Here is a 21,435-nt window from a genome sequence, read left to right as displayed (position 1 = left end):
CTCTGGGGCTCAGCGATCCTACTGCCTCAGCCTCCCGAGTAGCTGGGACTACAGGCATGCGCCACCATGCCCGGCTAATTTTTTGTATATATATATTTTAGTTGGTCAATTAATTTATTTCTATTTTTGGTAGAGACGGGGTCTCGCTCAGGCTGGTTTCGAACTCCTGACCTTGAGCAGTCCGCCCGCCTCGGCCTCCCAAAGTGCTAGGATTACAGGCGTGAGCCACCACACCCGGCCTGGAAATACTTTTTTATTTATAGTCTTATACACTGAGAATTTATTTTTATTCAGCTAATAGTGAACAGGTATATGAGAAATACATTCTTTATCTCCCACTCAAGTATACAAACTAAATCATAAGATTTACAAAGTCTCTGCGATTTTTAATAATTTGTTCAAGACTGAAACATACTTTATTATTAACAAGTTTTTATTTTATTTTTTTAAGTTTGCCAAGTTTAAGGCCTCTATTGGATGTGTATTACTTGCCACTTACCAATATGCGGATAGCCAGAACGTTCTGCTTCACCAACAATGGACAAGCATTATATCTTGTTTCACCTACAGAAATCCAGAGACTGACTTATAGTCAAGAGACCTGTGAAAATCTTCAGGTAATAACAAAAATATTGTTATAATTTCTTCAGAGGTAAAATATTCTTTAAGGACCCTTCTACTGCCAGTCCCTTATTCTCATGGAGCATACAAATGAGTCCATGTGGTAAAATTCAAAACCTTTTTTTTTTTTTTTTTTTTTTTTTTGAGACAGAGTCTCGCTTTGTTGTCCAGGCTAGAGTGAGTGCCATGGCGTCAACCTAGCTCACAGCAACCTCAAACTCCTGGGCTCGAGCGATCCTTCTGCCTCAGCCTCCCGAGTAGCTAGGACTACAGGCATGCGCCACCATGCCCGGCTAATTTTTTTTTATATATATATCAGTTGGCCAATTAATTTCTTTCTATTTATAGTAGAGACGGGGTCTCGCTCTTGCTCAGGCTGGTTTTGAACTCCTGACCTTGAGCAATCCGCCCGCCTCAGCCTCCCAGAGAGCTAGGATTACAGGCGTGAGCCACCGCGCCCGGCTCAAAACCTTTTAATTAGACTTTCAGAGCACATGCTTTGAGACTCCCATGATTAAAATACCTTCATCAGACTTTTATTATCAATGACTTTATCGTATTGATCAATATTTGTCTTTTCAGTGAGAGCAAAGAAATATGAAATGTTACATCAATTTTATACTCACTCTTCACATAGAATGAATATCTATGTTATACACACACACATCATTAATGTGAAAATAATTGTATCTATTTTAGGGCAAATTATGTGAGCCCATCTCTCATAGACTATATTCAAAAGGAAATTTACACATATAAGAAAAAAGAATATTTGGTAGTTTTCCTCCAAGTATTTTTATTGATCTTTTTTGAGAGACTGTAAACAAATTCTTTAAGTACAGAACTATATCTTTTTTTAGTATTTGAGTGCCTTATGTGATTATTTAGAAATAATCAGTTTAGCTTCACATTCTAAAATAAAAGTGCTGCTAAAAAATATTGAGCTAAAATATTGATTGGTGTTTGATATTTAGAGGAAATTACTATCTAAAGGCACTTTACAATGAAAGTTTCTTCAGTTAACTCTCTTTTGCTCATTTGTTAATTTGAATTTGTGGCTTATTATTTTTAGAACATAAGCTTTGGAGTCAAGAAGACTGAATTTAAGTCCAGCCTTGCTAGATAATTAATGTGGCCTTAGACAAGTTACTTAATGTCTCTGAGCATCATCTTTAAAAATAGGATAAAAATAATATTCATCTCAGAGGGTATAGACAGTACTTATAAAGTACTTAGCATAGTACCAGGTAGAATTAAATTCCCATAGACATTTGGGTGAAAGTTATTTTTCAAAGATTCCTCAGTTTCTGAATTAAAATTTTGCTTTTTATGAGAAGGATAAACCTTAAAGTTTTCCTTTCAGCATTTCACTAGTAACATGGTATATTGAGAAATAATATGGACAATTGAAACTATTCTTAATTCATTTCAATCTGAAATGTGGTCTGAATTCAACTATTCAAAAATCTCAACTTCATCACTTTTCTGGGATCAATTTATTTATTTTTTAATAAAAGTCAGTAGCAGACATGGTAAACTTATTTATGTTTAAATGAAATGACCTTTTAGTAGTAAACTCTATTTTAATAAACGCCTGTTATGTGCCTTCATGATACAGAAATAAATGAAAAATGGACTCTTTTTAAGGAGTTTGTGAAAAAGTATCACTTTTTTGAGCAATATTGACATTTATCTGAAATAATGCCTTAGTAAAAAATTGTTGAATAAAGACTACTAAGAACTTTATAAACACTATTCTTTGGCTTCCTGATTGCCCTTTTACATTGTGCATTCATTTAACTTTAGCCAAATGTAATTGTATTACAACTGTAATTGTATTACAACCCAACAAGATAATAAAGAAGATGCTGACAAACATTAATGTAGTTTCCAGGCAAGATAGAATAATAGGGACCTCCTGCCTGAAACAACCTAAAATAAAAATAAAATAAATAAAATAATTTATAAATAAAATAAAATAAATAAAAGCAGATAAAACTCATGAAACAATGGTCCCCCAAGCCAAGAGTATTCAGTTGAGTGCTGTTCAGCACATGCATGTGACTACACTCTGACCAGAGAGGACCATCTGAAAGGAATAGAGGATTAGCAGGAACAGTATTCCTAGTGCTAGGGCCAGGAATAGCACTTGTTCCCAACAGGCAGACTGGAAAAACTCCTAACTCATGAGTATATTAGTTTCCTGGGCTGCTATAACAAATTACCACAATTTGGTAGCCAAAAAACAGTAGACATTTATTTGTTCATACTACTAGAAGCCAGAGTCCAAAACTCAGTTTCTCTGAGCCAAAATCAAGGTACTGGCAGGGTCTTGCTCCCTCAGGAGCTCTAAAAGAGAATCATTCCTTGCCTCTTTCAGCTTCTGGTAGCTGCTGGCATTCCTTGACTTTTGGCCATACCAATCCAATCTCTGCCTTTGTGACCACATTGCCTCCTTCTCCTCTGTGTGTGTCAAATCTTCCTCTACCTCTTTCTCTAAAAAAGACACTTGTATTACAACCCAACAAGATAATCCAGAAGAATTTTCCCAGGGCAAGATACTTAACCACATCTATACTTAAAGGTAATAATTTTAGATTCATCTAGAGATGAGAAACTAGAATTTGAGATGAAAAATATGCTGAATGGCATTAACAGATAACTAGACATTGAAACAGAAAAGATTAGTGAACTTGAAAGCATAGCAACAGAAAATAACTGAGTGTTTAAACTTGGAAAATTTATAGCACTAAAAAATGTATAGATTGTATTAGAAAAGAAGGGGTCTCAAAGCAGTGACCTCAGTTTTACACCATAAGAAATTGAAAAACAAGAACAAATTAAATCCAGAGTAAGCAGAAGGAAGAAAATATCCAAGTGGAAATCAATGAAACAGAAAACAGGGAAACAGTAGACAAGCATTAATGAAACCAGAAGCTAGTTATTTGAGAAGATCAATAAAATTGATCTCAAGCCATATGAACAGAGAACTTACAAATTATTTCCAATATCAAGAATGAGCGAAGTATCATTACTACATATTCTACAGATATGAAATGGGTATTAAGGGAATATTATGACAACTTTATGCCAATAAATTCAAAAACTTAGATGAAATGAACAAAGTCCTTGAAAGACACACAAATTACCAAGCTTACTCAAGAAAAGAATAGATAACCTGAATAGTCCTGTATCTATTAAAGAAATTGAAATTGAGATTAGAAACCTCGGATTAAGAACACTCCAGACCTGGATGGCTTCTCTGTTGAACTCTATAAACATTTCAGGAAGAAATAATACCAGTTTTATATAAACATTTCTAAAAATTGAAACAAAGGAGTGCTTTTCAACTTATTCTGTGAAGCAAGCATTAACCTAATACTAAAACTAGACAAAGCCATTATGAGAAAAGAAAACTGGCTGGCACAGTAGTTCATGCCTGCAGTCCCAGCACTTTGGGAGGCCAAAGTTGGTGGATCACTTGAAGCCAGAGGTTCAAGATCAGCCTGAGCAATATAGCAAGACCCCATCTCTACTAAAAATTTTAAAATTAGCCAGGCATGGTGGTACATGCTTGTAGTCCCAGCTACTCAGAAGACTGAAGCAGAAGGATCACTTGAGCCCAGGAGTTTGAGGTTGCTATGAGCTATGATGATGCCACTGCACTCCAGCCAAAACGACAGAGCCAAAAAAAAAGGGGGGGCGGGAGAAAAGAAAACCACATATAGACCAATATCCCTCACAAGTATAAATGCAAAAATTCTAAACAAAATTTTTGCAAATTGAATTCAATAGTATATCAAAAGGATAATACATTATGACCAAGTGAGATTTATTCCAGGAAAGCAAGGTTGACTTAACACTTAAAAATCAATCAATGTCATTTATCATATTAGAAGAAAAAGTAAAAAATGAAAAACAGTTGCTTCATTTGTGATTATGTGACAGAAGATTTTTCTGTTTTTATGCATATACCATTGATGTCTACTGACACTTTATATGTTCATTATCTTTAATCCTAGTAATGTTCCTAAGAAGCAGTTATCACTATCTCAATTTTAAATTTGAAGAAATCATTTCCTGATCAATTAATTTGCCTAAGATTTCTCTCCTAATAAAAAGCAGAAGTGAGTAGCAAACCCAGGTTCATCTGGTTTCAGAGTTTTTACTCATTCTATATACTATATGGAATATAGTGACTCGTTATAACAGTAATCTCTGGTTTTTGATATTTCTTACATTACCTTGTAAAAGTGTAGTAAGTTCATTAAACACCAAATAAATTAAGAAATAAAAACCATAATTCAAAGGTTAGGTAAATTTTTAAAAGAACATATTTTTAAACTGTTACTGTTTATGTGTCACATTATTGTTTTAATTTAACTTAAAAGATACTCACATAGAAGCTGTGTTGCCATTGTGGTTGTCATTATTATTATATCAATGTAATAGATACAGTTTAGATTACACTGAAATACAGTATTAAAAAGATTAGAAATATGCTTAAAATTTCCTTTGTTATAAAGTCTATTATAAATATTAATGTAATAATAGATATCAATATATTCTATGGTGGATTTTAACAAGTTTGATTTATTGAATTTAGGAAGCTTTTCATTCTAGGTTTACTCCATTTTATAGAAATTCAGAGGAAAGAAAATAAAAATATAAGGGCGTCAAACCACTTTGTTGTTATAAATAAAACTGTGTTGTATGTTGTTAATAATCATCTCTTCCCATTTACAACCTGGTTAGAGAGACGACATTAATATGGATATGTGTAAAGGTAAAACCTTTGGACTTCGTGTATCAACTTTCTTAGCTCAGCCCGAAGGAAGAAACCCTGAAAAATACATACTTGCACTCCCAACTATTTAATATAATAACGTAACACCAACGTACAGCAGAACTCCTACCTGAAGCCAATAGTGTACTTGCTCTTATAACTATTTCTCTTTAATGGGCATAAATGCAATCCCAAAGCCTCAGTGTATTTTTAATTCACTTTTATAGCTTCCCAAAGCTGCCTTGTAAATAATGTTACCATCCTTGTCTTATATAAACTATTGCTTCCTCTTTATGTATTATCAATAAAATCAATAACATGGCAGCAGTCTTCTCTCCTAACTGACTTTTACCATTTCTGCATTTCAAAGAACATTGACAGTAATGTCAGAAAAATCTGACAATATAGATGGATTGAAGCCTTCCCTTCTTCCTGCAAGATGTCTGACATTCCAGGTGTATGTTGGCATAATTCTCTTCCTACCATATGTTTATGAAAAAAGAAGTTAATATATCTAAATTACTAATTTTCTGACTCAGCTAAAGATTTTAATTCCAGAACTGTATATATATCATCATTATTCCACTGGACTTTTAAACTTGCTAATAGAAAATTATTTTCTTTCTAAGGTAAGACTTAGTTATTAATCCAATTATCACTTCTTAATAATAAGTTATGTGAAAATTTTGTCTTGAAGAATAGAATTTCCTTACAGTCTACACAGAAATACCATCTCTACCTGTAATACAAAGAGAGTAAGCCAGCAAAAGGAGCAAGTAGCCAGTTAGTCTCAGTGAATTTAATCTTAGAAACTCACTGTTTGAATAAATTACTATAATATGTACTATATCTGATCATTTAAAATGTGCTCAATAATTATTTGTGAATCTCAACAGGTAATGTTCTGAGCTTAAGTTAAAAAGTTTACAATGATGGTTTTGTGAATTATAGTTTAGTTTCCCTGAAACTTTAACAATTACAATTTGTTTTGATTTTAAAGGAAATGTTGGGTGAACTCTTCACTCCTGTAGAAACACCTGAAGCACCAAACAGGGGATTCTTTAAAGGCTTATTTGGAGGTGGTGCACAATCTCTTGATAGAGAAGAACTATGTAAGTTGATTTATTGAATGTGGACAATATATCTGTAAAACAGAAACATTGAAACTATATAAATTTTTCTTGCTTATGTTTACTTTTTCCTTTTTGTTATAACAATTAATATATCCATGTTTCAACAAAATACATAAAATTTTTTTTGACCTTTCTATCCTAAATCAGGGAAATATTTTACTCAGGAAACCAAAATCAGAATAGCTTTAGATGGCTAAAAAGTAATATTCACAATTTTAAGTGAATAATTTAGAAAGTACTTTCTTTATTTTCATTATGTGGGATGTTCATTATTAGTTTAAGGCAATGATTGCTTTTTATTGATATTCTTAACTTTGAAAAGCTTTTATTTAAACATTTAATCTATCTTTAGAAAACTTCAAAACTATTCTCATATCAAAAGGGTATTTAAAATAGCCAAATCTAGTTCATTTACTACCTTTCACATAATTGACACAAATCAGCAAAACTATTGAATGAACTAATGAATCACTGAATGCTTGACCTTTTTTTCCAAATGGATGCTTTTATCTCTCCTTGAATTTCTTCATTTCTTTTTTTTTTTTTTTTGCTAAAATACTGTATAATTGTTGTTTCATGTTTGTTTGACTAAGTAGAAAAACTGTAAGTAGTAATGCAATGCAATTCCATTCTAAAAATTAACCCTAATGATTTTTTTATAGTTTTAATTCAATTTAAAAAAAAATGATGACTGTTGTTCAAGTCAATAAGGACTGATAATTTGGGAAAACATACTTACTGAGAAAAATTTATAAAGTTATATAAAACTAAAAAAAACATATTTTTAAAAAATCTTAAAAACATCCAAGAACTAATAATCTAGTAAGGAGTTTTCAGGATGGACAGTGGGAACATGCAGAAGGAGCAGAGCCCAGAGTAGTGAGCATGGTAGCTTGGGCTGCAGTGATTTGCTAATCTAGAGTAAAAGGCTGAGATACTAAGCTGTGCTGTAGCTAGCAAGATGGGCTCCCAGGCCTTGCGAGGGTGGGGACCCTGAAATAGCTCCTCCTCTTTGCAAGGACCGCCCCCCCCAGGGCTATAGCTTAAGCATAAGAATTGATACATAATACTGATTCACAATGTTAAGAAGTCTAATGAATTCCAAGGATATTTTTTTTTAATTCTCAATTAGATATGTCATATGAAAATATAGTATACCAAAGACAAAGAGAAAAATCTTTAAGGTAGCTTGAGAAAAATGATATGTATCTTTTAACAGCCCTCACACATATATAGACTTTCAGCCCAGCTTCAAATTATCTTGAGTGGCCCAGAAAACCTTCAGTAGTTATTAAGATTTTGTCAGACTTCTAGAGTACCCAGCTTCTGGGTAGAAGCAAATTTTTAAAATGTTCTCTGAAAGAAGCTCACATATTCCAAGTCCTGAAGTTATTTCTACAAACAATTTTTTATATATGCAGTTATCGATAACCAGGAACATTAGGAATCAACATCATGATCAAGAAAACAGAAAAAGCAGAATCACAAGAACTTCAAATATTGAAATTTTCAAGCACAGACTGTAAAATGTTTATATCATGTTCCAGTGGATAAGTACCATGCCTAAACATTTTATCAGGCAACTGAAAACTATAAAATATCAATAAAAGTAGTCATGGAAAACACTAAAATGAAATTCTGGAACTGAAATATTCAAAAGCTAAAATTAAAACTCAATGGTTAGGCCAAACTGCAAATTAGACACAGGTGAAAAAAAGAAGTTGCAGTGTCTAAACATGTTTGGACCTCAAGAAGGAAGTAGGAAAGAGTATGAAGAAGAAATGAATACATAAAGAAATAAATACATCTGAAAATTTTTCAGAATTGATACACAATACTGATTCACAAAGTTAAGAAGCCTAATGAATTCCTAGGATATTTTTTTAATTCTCAATTAGGTATATCATATGAAAATATAGTACACCAAAGACAAAGAGAAGATCTTAAAGGTGACTTGAGAAAAATAATAGATATCTTTTAACAAGCTATAGGTTGATACCTAACTTCTCAACAGCCAAAGATGAAAGAATGATCTATATATTGACAGAAAATGAAATTTAATCTATAGTTCTGTACACAAAAACAAAACTCCTAGGCAGTGGCTTTTCAGATGTGACAGCTAAATCAAAAACAGCCAAAGGAAAGAAAAGAGATAAATTGGAATTCATCAAAATTATAAACTTTTTCCTTCAAAAAACACTATCAAGAAAGTAAAAGGTGATCCAAAAATGGAATAAAATATTTGCAAATCATACATCTGGTATCTGGTAAGGTCTAGTATCCAGAATATATGAAGAACTCTTTCAACTCAATAATAAAAAGACAAATAGTCCAGTTTTTAAATGGGCAAAAAGTTTGAATAGATATTTTTCCAAAGAAAATATACAAATGACCAATAAACACATGGAAAGATAGTCAGCATCATTTGTTCTTAGGAGAATGCAGATCAAAACCACAATATGATACCACTTCACACATACTAGGATGGCTATAAAACTGTGGTCCCCAACCCTGGGCTGCAGCCTGGTACCGTCATGACCTGTTAGAAAATGGGCCACATGTCACTGCCTGAGCTCTGCACCACCACTACCCCAACACCCACGACACGCCACCCCTTCACTCCATCACACCAGATCCATGGGAAAAATGGCTTCCATGAAACTGGCCCCTGGTGCCAAAAAGGTTGGAGACCGCTGCTGTAAAACATGCACAATAACGAAGATTGGCAAGGATGTGGAGAAATTGGAACCCTCATACACCAAATATAAAATGGGGTGACATCTTTGGAAAACTGTCTGACAGTTCCCTTAAAAGTTAAACAGAGTTAGCGTATGTCACAGTAGTTCCTCTCCCAGGCATATACCCAAGAAAATTCAAAACATGTTCACATGAAAACTTATACAAATATTCAATAGTAGCATTATTCATAACAGCCTAAAAATGGAAACAACCCAAATGTTCATCAACTGATGAATGAGTAAGCAAAATATAATTTATCTATAAAATGATGTATTATTTAGCCATTAAAAAGAGATAAAGTACTAATATATGCTACAATATTGATGAATCTTTTTTTTTTTTTTCACTTTGTTGCCCAGGCTAGAGTGAGTGCCATGGCATCCGCCTAGCTCACAGCAACCTCAATCTCCTGGGCTCAAGGGATCCTACTGCCTCAGCCTCCCAAGCAGCTGGGACTACAGGCATGTGCCACTATGCCCAGCTAATTTTTTGTATATATATTTTTAGTTGGTCAATCAAGTTCTTTCTATTTTTAGTAGAGACGGGGTCTCGCTTTCACTCAGGCTGATTTCGAACTCCTGACCTTGAGCAATCCACCCGCCTCAGCCTCCCAGAGTGCTAGGATTACAGGCGTGAGCCACTGCACCCGGCCTAATATTAATGAATCTTGACAACATTATTCTTAGTTTAAGAAGCCAGCTATGAAAGGCCACATATTGTATGAATTCGTTTAAATGAAATATTCAGAATAGACAAATGTATAAAGACAGAGATTAGTGATTGGCAAGGACTGGGAAGAGTGGGAATGGAAAGTGTTAAGAGGTATATTTATTGTGTGTGTAATAACAGACCAATTTTAATGCTAGCACCTGAAGCTGTACAAGGGTATGCTTTATAACTTTCATGGGACTGTTATACATATTCAATAAAGTGACAAATGTGCAATACCACTTAGGTTGTCAAAATCACAAACATAGTTTTGAATTGTTTGAACACAATCCAGAGAATTAAAAACAAAATCAATAACCATCCACAGTTATGCTAATTGTCAATTAAAAGTTTTGCAATTAATACTAGATATAGCAGTCAGTATCTAGTAAGGGATATTAAAAGTGATTTCGGAGTCCATCCTGTTATACTCTATTAGGAAGGTTTTTGAGTAGAAATGTGATTGGCCAAAGGTTAAAAAAGAGGAAAGAAAGAAATGTAGGAAAGAGGTAGGCCACCAGCCCATAGGTGAGGTGCCTATGGAGGTAGTATAAGTACTCACAAAGGATCTCTGAATCTCTGAAGCCCTGAGCAAGCATTTCTCAGGTCCAGCTACCTCTTTCCTACATTTTAGGTTTCAGAATTCTTGAGCAAGGAAGAGATGATTTTTGAGTGAAAAAGTTAAGAGAGCTATCACTACAGACTGGATGCCCAAGTATAAATGCAATGTTGATATGGTTTCTTCAGAAAACAAACTCAAAATCTCTTCAAGGGCTAGGCTAGGAATGGAATGTGTAAAGTAACCCAGAGTAAAACATCAAGAAGTGGAAGATGTGTCAAAATGAAAAATGTGTATTTTACCTAAAGGCTGTTAAATTCAGCTTTGTAAGACCCTATGTTGGTTAAAAAAATATATTTTTAAGGCTTTTAAATTCAGCTTTGTAAGAGCCTATGTTGGTCAAGAAAAGATATTTTTAAGAGGGCCAGTTATGGATCCCTACTTTATAGCATCATGACCTCCTAGGTCCATCAAGATGAACTCACTGCAAAATGCATCTTGCTGCCCCTCCATATGAATTGTTCTACAAGACAGACTTAGTATTGTTTATTTAAATAAAACTGTTAATTTTAGTTATTTAGATTTACCTGGAAGAATCAAGGAGGCAAATTATTTCCTTCTCTAGGACAAAGTATAATAGACTCTGAGGCATTAAGGAAAATCAGCATTATTACTGCATTCCTTAAGAAATAGTTATAAATTTGGCTTTGTTTACAAAGAGCCTGAAAGTGAGCAGGTTCCTTCAAAATGTATAATCTTCAATAAGAGACCAAAGGCTATTGAGACACATTCCTGTAATGGTCTCCTGTAATGGAGGAAAGAGGATCAGTCTTTAAAGAATTTAAGACTTTTGCAGTGATCTACGTGTTAGGTAATCAGAGTCTATATAAGAAAGAGAAAGGAACCAATGAATTCCTAAGGTCTTTTGAAGGAAAATTGGATCTGTTTGGTAAGTGACAAGATAAATGGACAGAAAGAAAAGAAAGGAATGTAGCATATCTACAACTTTGGGAGACAGAAATAGAATACTGAATAAATGCTTCAGTTTTCTTTGCTTCTGAGCCTAAGCACGGTATTTTTTTAAAGTAACAGAAAGTGAGGAATAAACTAAATCAAATCTGTATATTTAAATTTAATCTATATACTAGAAGCTACATATCTTTAATATATCTTTAGTTTTTTTGCACACATCAGAGCAATTTTTACCATTATGTAAATTGGTATCAGTATATTCATTATTCATTTCAACAATTACCAACCCCTTTTTTGCACAAGTCCTGCTATAAACTAGTATAGCGTAGAATATTAATGTACGCTGTGTTTCTGTGTGTTCAAAAAAGTATCTAAAAAGTACTAAAACAATAATAAAAGAAGAACATACTAATTATAAAGTGAAATATGTAATATTTCAATTATATTGTCACTCAATTTAAAAATTGTATTTTAATGCTATTCATGTAGTAGGATTTTATATAAAATTTTCATTTTTTGAGTTACTCTCATTTATCCAATCCGTTCAGTTGGAGAATCATCCTCGGGAAAGGCCTCAAGGAGTCTCGCACAGCACATACCTGGCCCTGGTGGTATTGAAGGTGTGAAAGGGGCAGCATCCGGAGTCGTCGGTGAATTAGCACGAGCCAGGTTGGCACTAGATGAAAGAGGGCAGAAACTTGGCGACCTGGAGGAAAGAACTGCAGCTATGTTATCAAGTGCAGATTCATTTTCTAAACATGCTCATGAGGTATGTCTATCAAACAGATATCTAAACAAGAAACCATAAGTAAAGCAAGTGTGAAAGTTATTGTATGTTTATAGCTATTGTATTTTTACACGCATGAATTTTCATATATCCTTTATACAATTGCAAATTCCTCAGTTTTGCCACCAGAGGGAACCATTACAGGAATGTGTCTCAATAGCCTTTGGTCTCTTATTGAAGATTATACATTTTGAAGGAACCTGCTCACTTTCAGGCTCTTTGTAAACAAAGCCAAATTTATAACTATTTCTTAAGGAATGCAGTAATAATGCTGATTTTCCTTAATGCCTCAGAGTCTATTATACTTTGTCCTAGAGAAGGAAATAATTTGCCTCCTTGATTCTTCCAGGTAAATCTAAATAACTAAAATTAACAGTTTTATTTAAATAAACAATACTAAGTCTGTCTTGGGGGGGGCAGCAAGATGCATTTTGCAGTGAGTTCATCTTGATGGACCTAGGAGGTCATGATGCTATAAAGTAGGGATCCATAACTGGCCCTCTTAAAAATATCTTTTCTTGACCAACATAGGCTCTTACAAAGCTGAATTTAAAAGCCTTAAAAATATATTTTTTTAACCAACATAGGGTCTTACAAAGCTGAATTTAACAGCCTTTAGGTAAAATACACATTTTTCATTTTGACACATTTTCCACTTCTTGATGTTTTACTCTGGGTTACTTTACACATTCCATTCCTAGCCTAGCCCTTGAAGAGATTTTGAGTTTGTTTTCTGAAGAAACCATATCAACATTGCATTTATACTTGGGCATCCAGTCTGTAGTGATAGCTCTCTTAACTTTTTCACTCAAAAATCATCTCTTCCTTGCTCAAGAATTCTGAAACCTAAAATGTAGGAAAGAGGTAGCTGGACCTGAGAAATGCTTGCTCAGGGCTTCAGAGATTCAGAGATCCTTTGTGAGTACTTATACTACCTCCATAGGCACCTCACCTATGGGCTGGTGGCCTTCAATCTAGGTCAGGATCTTTATTGTCATAACTTTGCACTGGTTGTGTGATCTCTAAGGCATATGGCGCTTTAGTCAATTCAGTTTATATCTACACTCTAAATATTTAGCAAAGAGCTCAGTCTCAAACTTAGAGTTTTCCTATCTACCAGTGTTCTCGAGCCATATTTGAGAGTCAAAGGAGGACAGTATATCGAGGTGGTTACAATCATGGGTTATTGAATCAGACTGCCTGGGCTCAATTTCCAGTTTAACCATTGTGTTACATTGGTTAATTCTAAAGGCTTTAGTTTCTTCATTTTTAAAATGAGGAAAACAGTGCTTAACCAAGAATTGTCATGAGGATCAAATAAAATCAAACAGGGAAAGTGTGTTATACAATGCCTGGCTTAGAGTAGATGTTCAGTGAGTTTGAGATGACAGTAGCAGGATTTTCAGCCTTTCACCCACCAATTCGTTAAGCATTATTTTTAGTTCATATTAGAAACTGAAAATTACCTTATTTGTATGTTATTAGCTTAGGTCACCAAATTATGTCACATTGCTACAAAATTTGAGGAAATTCTAGGTTAGTTCCTAATGGTTATGGTCTTTTTCCTCTGAATAGAACTCTTATTGCTTTCAATAAATTCATTTGAAGTAAGCAATATATTAACACTACAGAATGTTTCAGAATGATAGAATGTTTTGAAAAACATGTAGAAACCAGTTATAACTGATAAGTATTATGCTGGCATTATAAAAACATGGTTATCTTGTTTTTTGTTTGTTTTTTTTTTTCCCTTTAGATGATGTTGAAATACAAAGATAAGAAGTGGTACCAGTTCTGACAACCAGAATCCATTAAGTTCAACTTCAGCCAGAAGGAAAAATTCTTTCCTTTTTTATTACATTGATTTATTTAGGAAAGTTAACATTAAAGGGATGTTCATCGCTGAACACTGTTCTTTCCTAGCACAATCATGCACTGTTTTACCTCAGTCATGTGGCTTTAACTGAGGAGTGTCCACACACTCAAACTGGAGTAGATGGTGTGTGCCAGCTGTGAGTTGACAGTCTGGGAACCAAGCAGGTCACACATGACAGATGAAGAAACAAAGGGAGATGTTGAAGAGCTATGGCAGGGACTAATCCTGGATCATTCCTGTGTTAAACCTTCATATGCCAAAAGATTGTGTGCCGTTGTATCTGCCGTCAGTGTTTGACCTGTTTAGGGGAGAGGCAATAAGACAGAAGTCCTGAAGCTGAAATAGTTATATTTATGTCACTGGACTGGATCATAAACAGCTGTCTTGGACTTTCCCTCTCTTAAACTGACTGGTCATCAGTATCATTAGTGAAAAAAGAAACAAACTGTTTGTTACCACATCTTTAGACAGATAAGCTGAATGGTGGGCTTTAAATTAAAAAGAAAAAAAAAACATACACATAGTTGACTTGTGTATGGGCTACTCTTGGATTCTTGTTATTATATACTTGTGTTTAGTTCATATTTTGTCAAAAGCAAAACAAGACAATACATCACTTTTCATTGAAAAGAAAAGTGTAGAGCATGACTGAATTGCTCATCATTCTGGGAGTTTCCATGTAGTGGCTATGCAGTGTGGAAAGTGAGAAAAACCTCCATTGTGGTGAGGAGAATACTTCAATGTTCCTTGTCCTTGTTCTCATTAATTCAGCTAAGGGTGAATTTGACCAAAATAGTTAACTGGTTAAATTTGTAGAAATGTTAAAATTGGCTAAGTTTTTAATTTTGCTTGAATTTTTATAAAATGTTTAACCAAATGTACCTTTGCATTATTTAATTAAAATTGCAAAAAAAAAAACCCTCATTATTTCAGTAAAATGCTCAGCTCCCTTTTTAAAACACCCTTTATTTGCTAACAGTTCCAATACACTCAGGTGATGAGTCAATTAAATCTTAGTGCACATGCTATCGCATGGAAAATTACAAGCATCTGTTGTCAATAATTATCTATGTAAGAGTCTAGTCTGATGACCTACAAAATATTTTCTGTAGAAATATACTATAAATCTGTACATATCCTTTCAAGGTTTTAAAAAGCCAAAAAGAAAGGAAAATACATACACTTTGATAACTAAATTATTTCTGTATTGGAGTATAATGCAAATGGAGACCAGCAGTGGACTATGAATGATTGGTTCATAGAGTAGCATTACAGACAGGAAAGAAACCACTCAGTAGATGTGGAAATAAGCAATCTCATAATGTGGCTAATCTGAGATTATCATTGATTGTTGTTAAAGCAACGAAGTAGGAGCAAAGTAGAAGCATTAAAATTAATGTCAATGAAATTTAAATATTGTCTTCTATAAGAAATTGTTTTAAATCATTTTCTTTTTTCATTAAGAGATAATCAGAGCACAAATTGGTAGCAAACATGATGGTTGTTTTTCCCTTCCATATGATCATTAAAGGTATATGTAGGACATCTTAACTTTTTCATGCAGTCTGTTATGCATTTTTCCTCCTTACTCTTCATTAATAAAGCTTTTATGTTTACATTTTATAATGTGCACTACTGGATACAAAAGTTTACATCAAAGTTTACTTTAAATATCATTCAGTAGGGACTGATTATATGTGATGGAGATAATTGATCAAGCCAAAAGAAATATTTTAAAAATACAATCATTTTCAAAAGTTTTTGAATTTATAGAAAGTATTGATGATAACATATTTCTGTTTAGTTAATATCAGCTGTCTGATGAGCATTCAACAGTTTATGAATTGCTTAATTTGTATTATCTATTATCCAGTAAACCTGTTGTTCTATGATATATCACAGGAAGTATTAAGTCCTTTTCAAAAGGTACAGTTTTGTGAATGTTATCAATAAAATCAGCAGTTATGGATTTGAAAAAGTTGAGAAGCATTAAGTAAATTAATATATTGATTGATTCCCTATTGATGTGGAAAGTCATATTAGCCACAGTTATTTAATTTGCTGTGTTATTTTGTGTTATTTGTATATTAACTTCATTTTTTACTGTCATTTTTCTTGTTGTATATAAAATGAACCACTCTTGTAATTATTTTCAAATAGAGAAGTAGCTACATTGACCTGAGATGGATTTTCAGGATTTTATAAGAAAATCTTAAATTGATGTTTTGAATTATTTAATTTTTAAATTAATCTACAAATTATGCACAAAAAAACTAGGGATTCAGTTAGGATTAAAAAGTATGTTTGAGTATAGGAAATAAGCTTCTTAGAGTTATACTTGATTCAGTCTGTAGATAAGAGACACTCTGCAGTAATAACTAACCCAGGGAATTTATTGTAATTTGCGATAACATCTCTATTTTTTTTCTTTTTAAATGCAGAAAGTAATAGTCACCAGCAAGCCACGATTTCAGGAAAACTAACCAAAAAAAAGATTAAAATAGAAAATATCAGAAAAATGAAAGATTTTCATGTGCTGTCTCCATATCCTCAACATTGTTTTATTTCATTTGTCCTTGACTCTAAAATCATTGAAGTATTCATTGATTAGCAATTTTTCAGTAGGAAGTAGTTCTTCTGTATGTACCATATATCCAATTCATTTCACTTTTCAACTAAAATCCATATATATTTGCTTAGAAAGTTATTTGAAATCTTATATTCTGACAAATTCAGTATATTATGTCCATTTGAAGTTTTGCGTCATCTTAACAATTTTCATTTGCATTTCAATTATACAAAGTGTTTCCAAAAAATTGTTATAGATTCAACTGAGCTATTACTAACTTCTTAATTTGATTTTTTATGGATGTGAAAAATGCTGCTACTTGTCTGTAAGTATATTACAATTTAATTAAGTGCAGTAGTTTAAAGTAAAGAAAGAAGAATTTCTTTTGCTTAGAACTTCTTAATTGTAGGTTCCTCTGAAATTAATTTATGTGGATATGTGAGTGTTTTAAACAAGTCTGAAAGTGTTACATACTTTTAGGTTACGGGGGTGCTGGGGAGACAGCTGAGAAAGGAAGAATATGTGGAAGACACCGTGGAGTTCAAAGTTTTACCCTGGGTTCTATATTCCATATATGTTTTGCTTAAGGCATTTCTCATGTAACATTAGAAAAGCTATATCCAAAGGTAAATTTTTTGTGGCAAATATTTATTTTACATTTTAACTTTGGGGACTTTATTTGTTCTGCAAAATAAAGAGCACTGAACTTTAAACTTGAATTTTTTCTGCACTTTTTTAGGTAATGAAAACTTTTTATTATCATTTAATCCACATTTCTCAGTTTAAATCAAGTGATACATATGTATAAAACATGCCAAAATCATGAATATGCTGCTACCTGCACCTTAAACAAACTGATCAGTTTTAAAACCTTCAATAGGGTTTTATGTAGTTTTCAAAGATTTAAAAAATAGTAAAATAATTTGCTGTATGTTTCAGTGTTCTTGGTCTTAATTATTGCAACACTTTCAGATTTGTTTTAAGATCATACAGTAACATGTTATATTTATACATACTGCTAGAGAATATACTTTTAGTTTTAAAATGGAATTTTTATAAATGTACTCTTTAATTTTAAAAATGGCGAACTTGTTAAGTTTAAGTCAAAGTACTTAAAAAGTATGTATATTATCCATACAAAATTTATGTTTTACGCTTATAATAAGAAATATTGGTATCTCATATCGAGATACAGTTAATTTAAAAAAAATCATACATCATTTGAAAATCTTCACACATGACAGGAAAGATGCCATTACTATGGTTAAAAAAGAACCCTCTATTGAGCATTTTCAAATATCAATTTTATTTTGGGGGAAAATGCCCACAACCATAATTGCAAGATCTTTCTCAATAGCTACAGCTTGCTGTTGGATGCCTACCTTAACTATTGTTTTAAAATATAGATATATATATATATATTTAAAATAGTTTTCCAGGTATTTTCTTCTACCTTTTTTAAAAATAAATTTCCAAAAATGAAAACAGAGTTTATGTATTTTTGTCAATGAAGGTTTTTATTTTGTAGTTTATAGAATTTGTTCCTTATTAGTTTGATACTTAATATTCTTAGAATTTTTAATCTGTATTTACTTTGGAAAAAAACACTCCTATATCTTAAATGTCCTTTTTTTCTTTTCCCTTTTAGGATGTTTGTTCTTTTGGATTGAAATTTATGTCCACAGATTTTTTTTCATTTGAAAATGAATGTGAAGATACTGTTTACAGCTTTTGTTAATTGCACTTTTCATCACTCTGATCAATTTCTTGTAAAGTGCTATGGGGATTATTTTTCTTGTGATTACTAATGATCTTACTACTGCCTCAGAAGTTTTCATAAAGGTCTGTGGACAGAAAACAGTTGTTGCAACCAAAAACAAACAAATAAACAAAAACACACAAAGGGGAAATCTTTAGCTTACCTTTCTCAGCTGAATTAAATTATTTTAATAACTTCCCAATTACCAGGGTTATAACATTGTTTTCTTCAGTTACTAATGCACTTATTAGTAGGCATGATTCATTTACAAATTGAGTACAGTAATCTGGGGCTACTTGTAAATGCTCTCTTTATTTTATTCTTTACATCAGAAAAATCATGAATGTCAGTTTTGCCAGTATTTTACAATGAGGCTCATAGTTTAAATTAAAATTTTATAGTGTATGAGATGTAAATAAATCAGTATTAATTTATTGTAGGTTGTTTGACTCAGGCATTTAAAATGGATATAGGTTAATGGCAATGGAATCCTATTTATTTCGTAGTTTGGGGGTTTTTTGTTTTTTTTAATACTTTTGCTGTTTGTTTTGTGTTGTCTTCAATTTCTGTTTACTTCAACTGAAGACAGTGTATGGAGTTGAAAACAGACTCAACATATCAATGGAAAGCAGTGCAAAAAGGGTAAATCATGTTTTAATTTTTAAAATTTTTTTTTTGTAAATAAACAGTACCGTGATATTTTAGGTGTGACCTCTGCTCAACATGATAGTTAGAACCAGAAAAACACTTTGCTTTTCCAGTTATACTATTGGTTCATTGTAAATGCATTACCAAAAGACAATATGAAAAAGAGCAAGATTAAGTTTTTCTAACATTGTCCACTCCAGGGGCAAGCATGCGTGGTATAGAGCTCTAGCTTGTGTATACCTTAAACTGTACATGCAGGTGTTTTTCAGTTGCTGCACTTTTTTAAAAAAAATATCTTGCTCAGTCCCAGTAACTATCTCACAGGTAATTACTGGAATATGCATTTTGAAATACAGTTTTAAAAAAAATCTGTGTATTGTTTCATCTTAAAAAAAAAGCACTATTGCAAACACGAAAAATGTGTTAAACTTTGTAGTTATTTTGCATTCCTGTACTTTACAAACTGTCATCACAGCAAAAGGTTTAAAATTAGGTAATGAAATATTTTTGTAAATAAATACCGTTAAGCTGGTATTTTAAAAAATGTATTATAAATTAATGTTTCTGGAAAATGTTCATATATATGTATATGAATGTCTCTTTATGCTGAAGGGCTCTGATTGGGCAAAATAAAATACTCTACTCTCTCCTGAAACTAAACCACCCCTTTTTTCTGAAAAATTCATTTCAGTGTTTTTCTGAATTATGGAACTAACCCAGTAGTTTAAGAAAATAATCAATAAAATAGATTTCCACATTTATAAAGAGAAGGTCAAGTTAACCAGGTAATTCAAGTAAAAACTACTTTTTTGTTAACTATCTGGAATTTGGGGTGAAAGTCACCTACTTCTGTGTTGGGTGGTTGGAGCATAAAGGAAACGGGGTTGGAATCAAGGAATAGGAACTGGATCTAGGTGCACACTTCTCCGCCTTTAGTGTGTCCGGGAATCGCCTGGGGATCTTGTTCAAATACAGACTCTGGTTCATCCGATTTTGAGGTGGGGCCTGATTATTTTGCATCTCGAATAGCTCCAAGCTAATATACAGATCCTGCTGATCTTGGAACGTACTTTGATTAGCAAGGCTACAGATAATTTTCATAATTGACATTTTGCTAGTTGATACTGTCAGTATCAGTGTCCAACTACTTGTAGCAAAAACGAACATTGCATTAATGAATCTAGACTAATGGAACTCAAAGAAGACCAAACCGTACTTATTTATCATTGTTTCCATTGCATTTTAAAATGAAGAATTCGGTAGTTCTCTTATTACATTGAAGGCTTATTTGAAGTATATACTTAGGGTACATTTTTGTTCCACATGGTGGCAGTCATGTCTAACCTTACTGTGTGAGCCTTTAACAAGAAGTGCTTATGGTAGATTTTTACAAGGGAAAAACTGCACGCTTTGCAAAGGTTAGTTTTCAGGATAGGTACTTTTTATCTAGAAAGTTCTTGAACGTTCTTAGACATGGAACAGACAATATCCTAAGTAATTTATATAAAGTGATAAAGATCATTTGATAGAGTGATCTGGTTTATTATCAAAAGAAATTTTAGGATTTAGAATATGTAGGCATAAAATGATGAAATTTTAAAAACTGAAGATTGTCTTCACATCTCTGGTCTTGCCTTTTTAAAGAACATTACTTTGTGTCATGTGTAAATGGTACAGTGCTATCCATTGCTTTAGATATAAATGTACTTGTCATTGGAACTCTTCATAGGCATTTATAGGACTGCCATAGGCTTTTCTTCCATTACTTTAAAGATACTATGTTTTCTCTGTCATACGTTTTTCAGTTTTTGTACAAAATTGTTATAGGTACCCTAAGGAAAGCTTTCCAAATGCTTATTGTTTAGACTAAAACCTCTTTTAAAAAAGAAAAGACTTACCTGAGTCATTTTATTTTTAAAATTGTATTCATATTTTTAATATCAATACTTCAGTGTATATTCAAGTCATGCAAAACTTACGGAAATATTCTAACCTTTAGTTTGGGTCCCTTTATGTGATTTTATGCTACTTTGAAAAACAAAATACCATATATTTATTTATAACTGCTTTCAAAAACAACATAAAAGGTACACATTTAATCAATAAAAACAAAGTTTCAGACAAGACAGTATTTTGTAACTGGCAAAGGAAAGAAGTCTGAGGACTCAGTTAAGTATCAAAATGAAGTTCTTAATGAGTGTATGTGTGTGTGTGTGTGTGTGTGTGTGTGTGTGTGTGTGTCCTTCCACAGCTCAACTCTGAATCCTTCTTTCCCACT

General features: G+C 32.7%; 1 protein-coding gene across 3 annotated transcripts in view; it reads left to right on the top strand.

Moving 5' to 3' along the window:
- The window catches only part of STXBP5 (syntaxin binding protein 5), a 159,320-nt gene extending 140,135 nt beyond the window's left edge, over positions 1-19,185 (top strand). For all 3 annotated transcript variants that reach the window (XM_012752182.3, XM_012752184.3, XM_012752185.2), the window contains 4 exons: positions 452-617; positions 6,408-6,519; positions 12,067-12,287; positions 14,062-19,185. In XM_012752182.3, the coding sequence (XP_012607636.1) occupies positions 452-617; positions 6,408-6,519; positions 12,067-12,287; positions 14,062-14,103 (541 nt within the window). In that variant the 3' untranslated portion in view covers positions 14,104-19,185. The remainder of the gene's footprint in view (positions 1-451; positions 618-6,407; positions 6,520-12,066; positions 12,288-14,061) is intronic.
- Positions 19,186-21,435: the final 2,250 nt, after the last annotated feature.

Source organism: Microcebus murinus, chromosome 5, assembly GCF_040939455.1.
Source record: "Microcebus murinus isolate Inina chromosome 5, M.murinus_Inina_mat1.0, whole genome shotgun sequence".
NCBI classification, from domain to species: domain Eukaryota; kingdom Metazoa; phylum Chordata; class Mammalia; order Primates; family Cheirogaleidae; genus Microcebus; species Microcebus murinus.
Note: the sequence above shows the minus strand (reverse complement) of the source record. Positions and strands in the feature narration are given on the sequence as shown.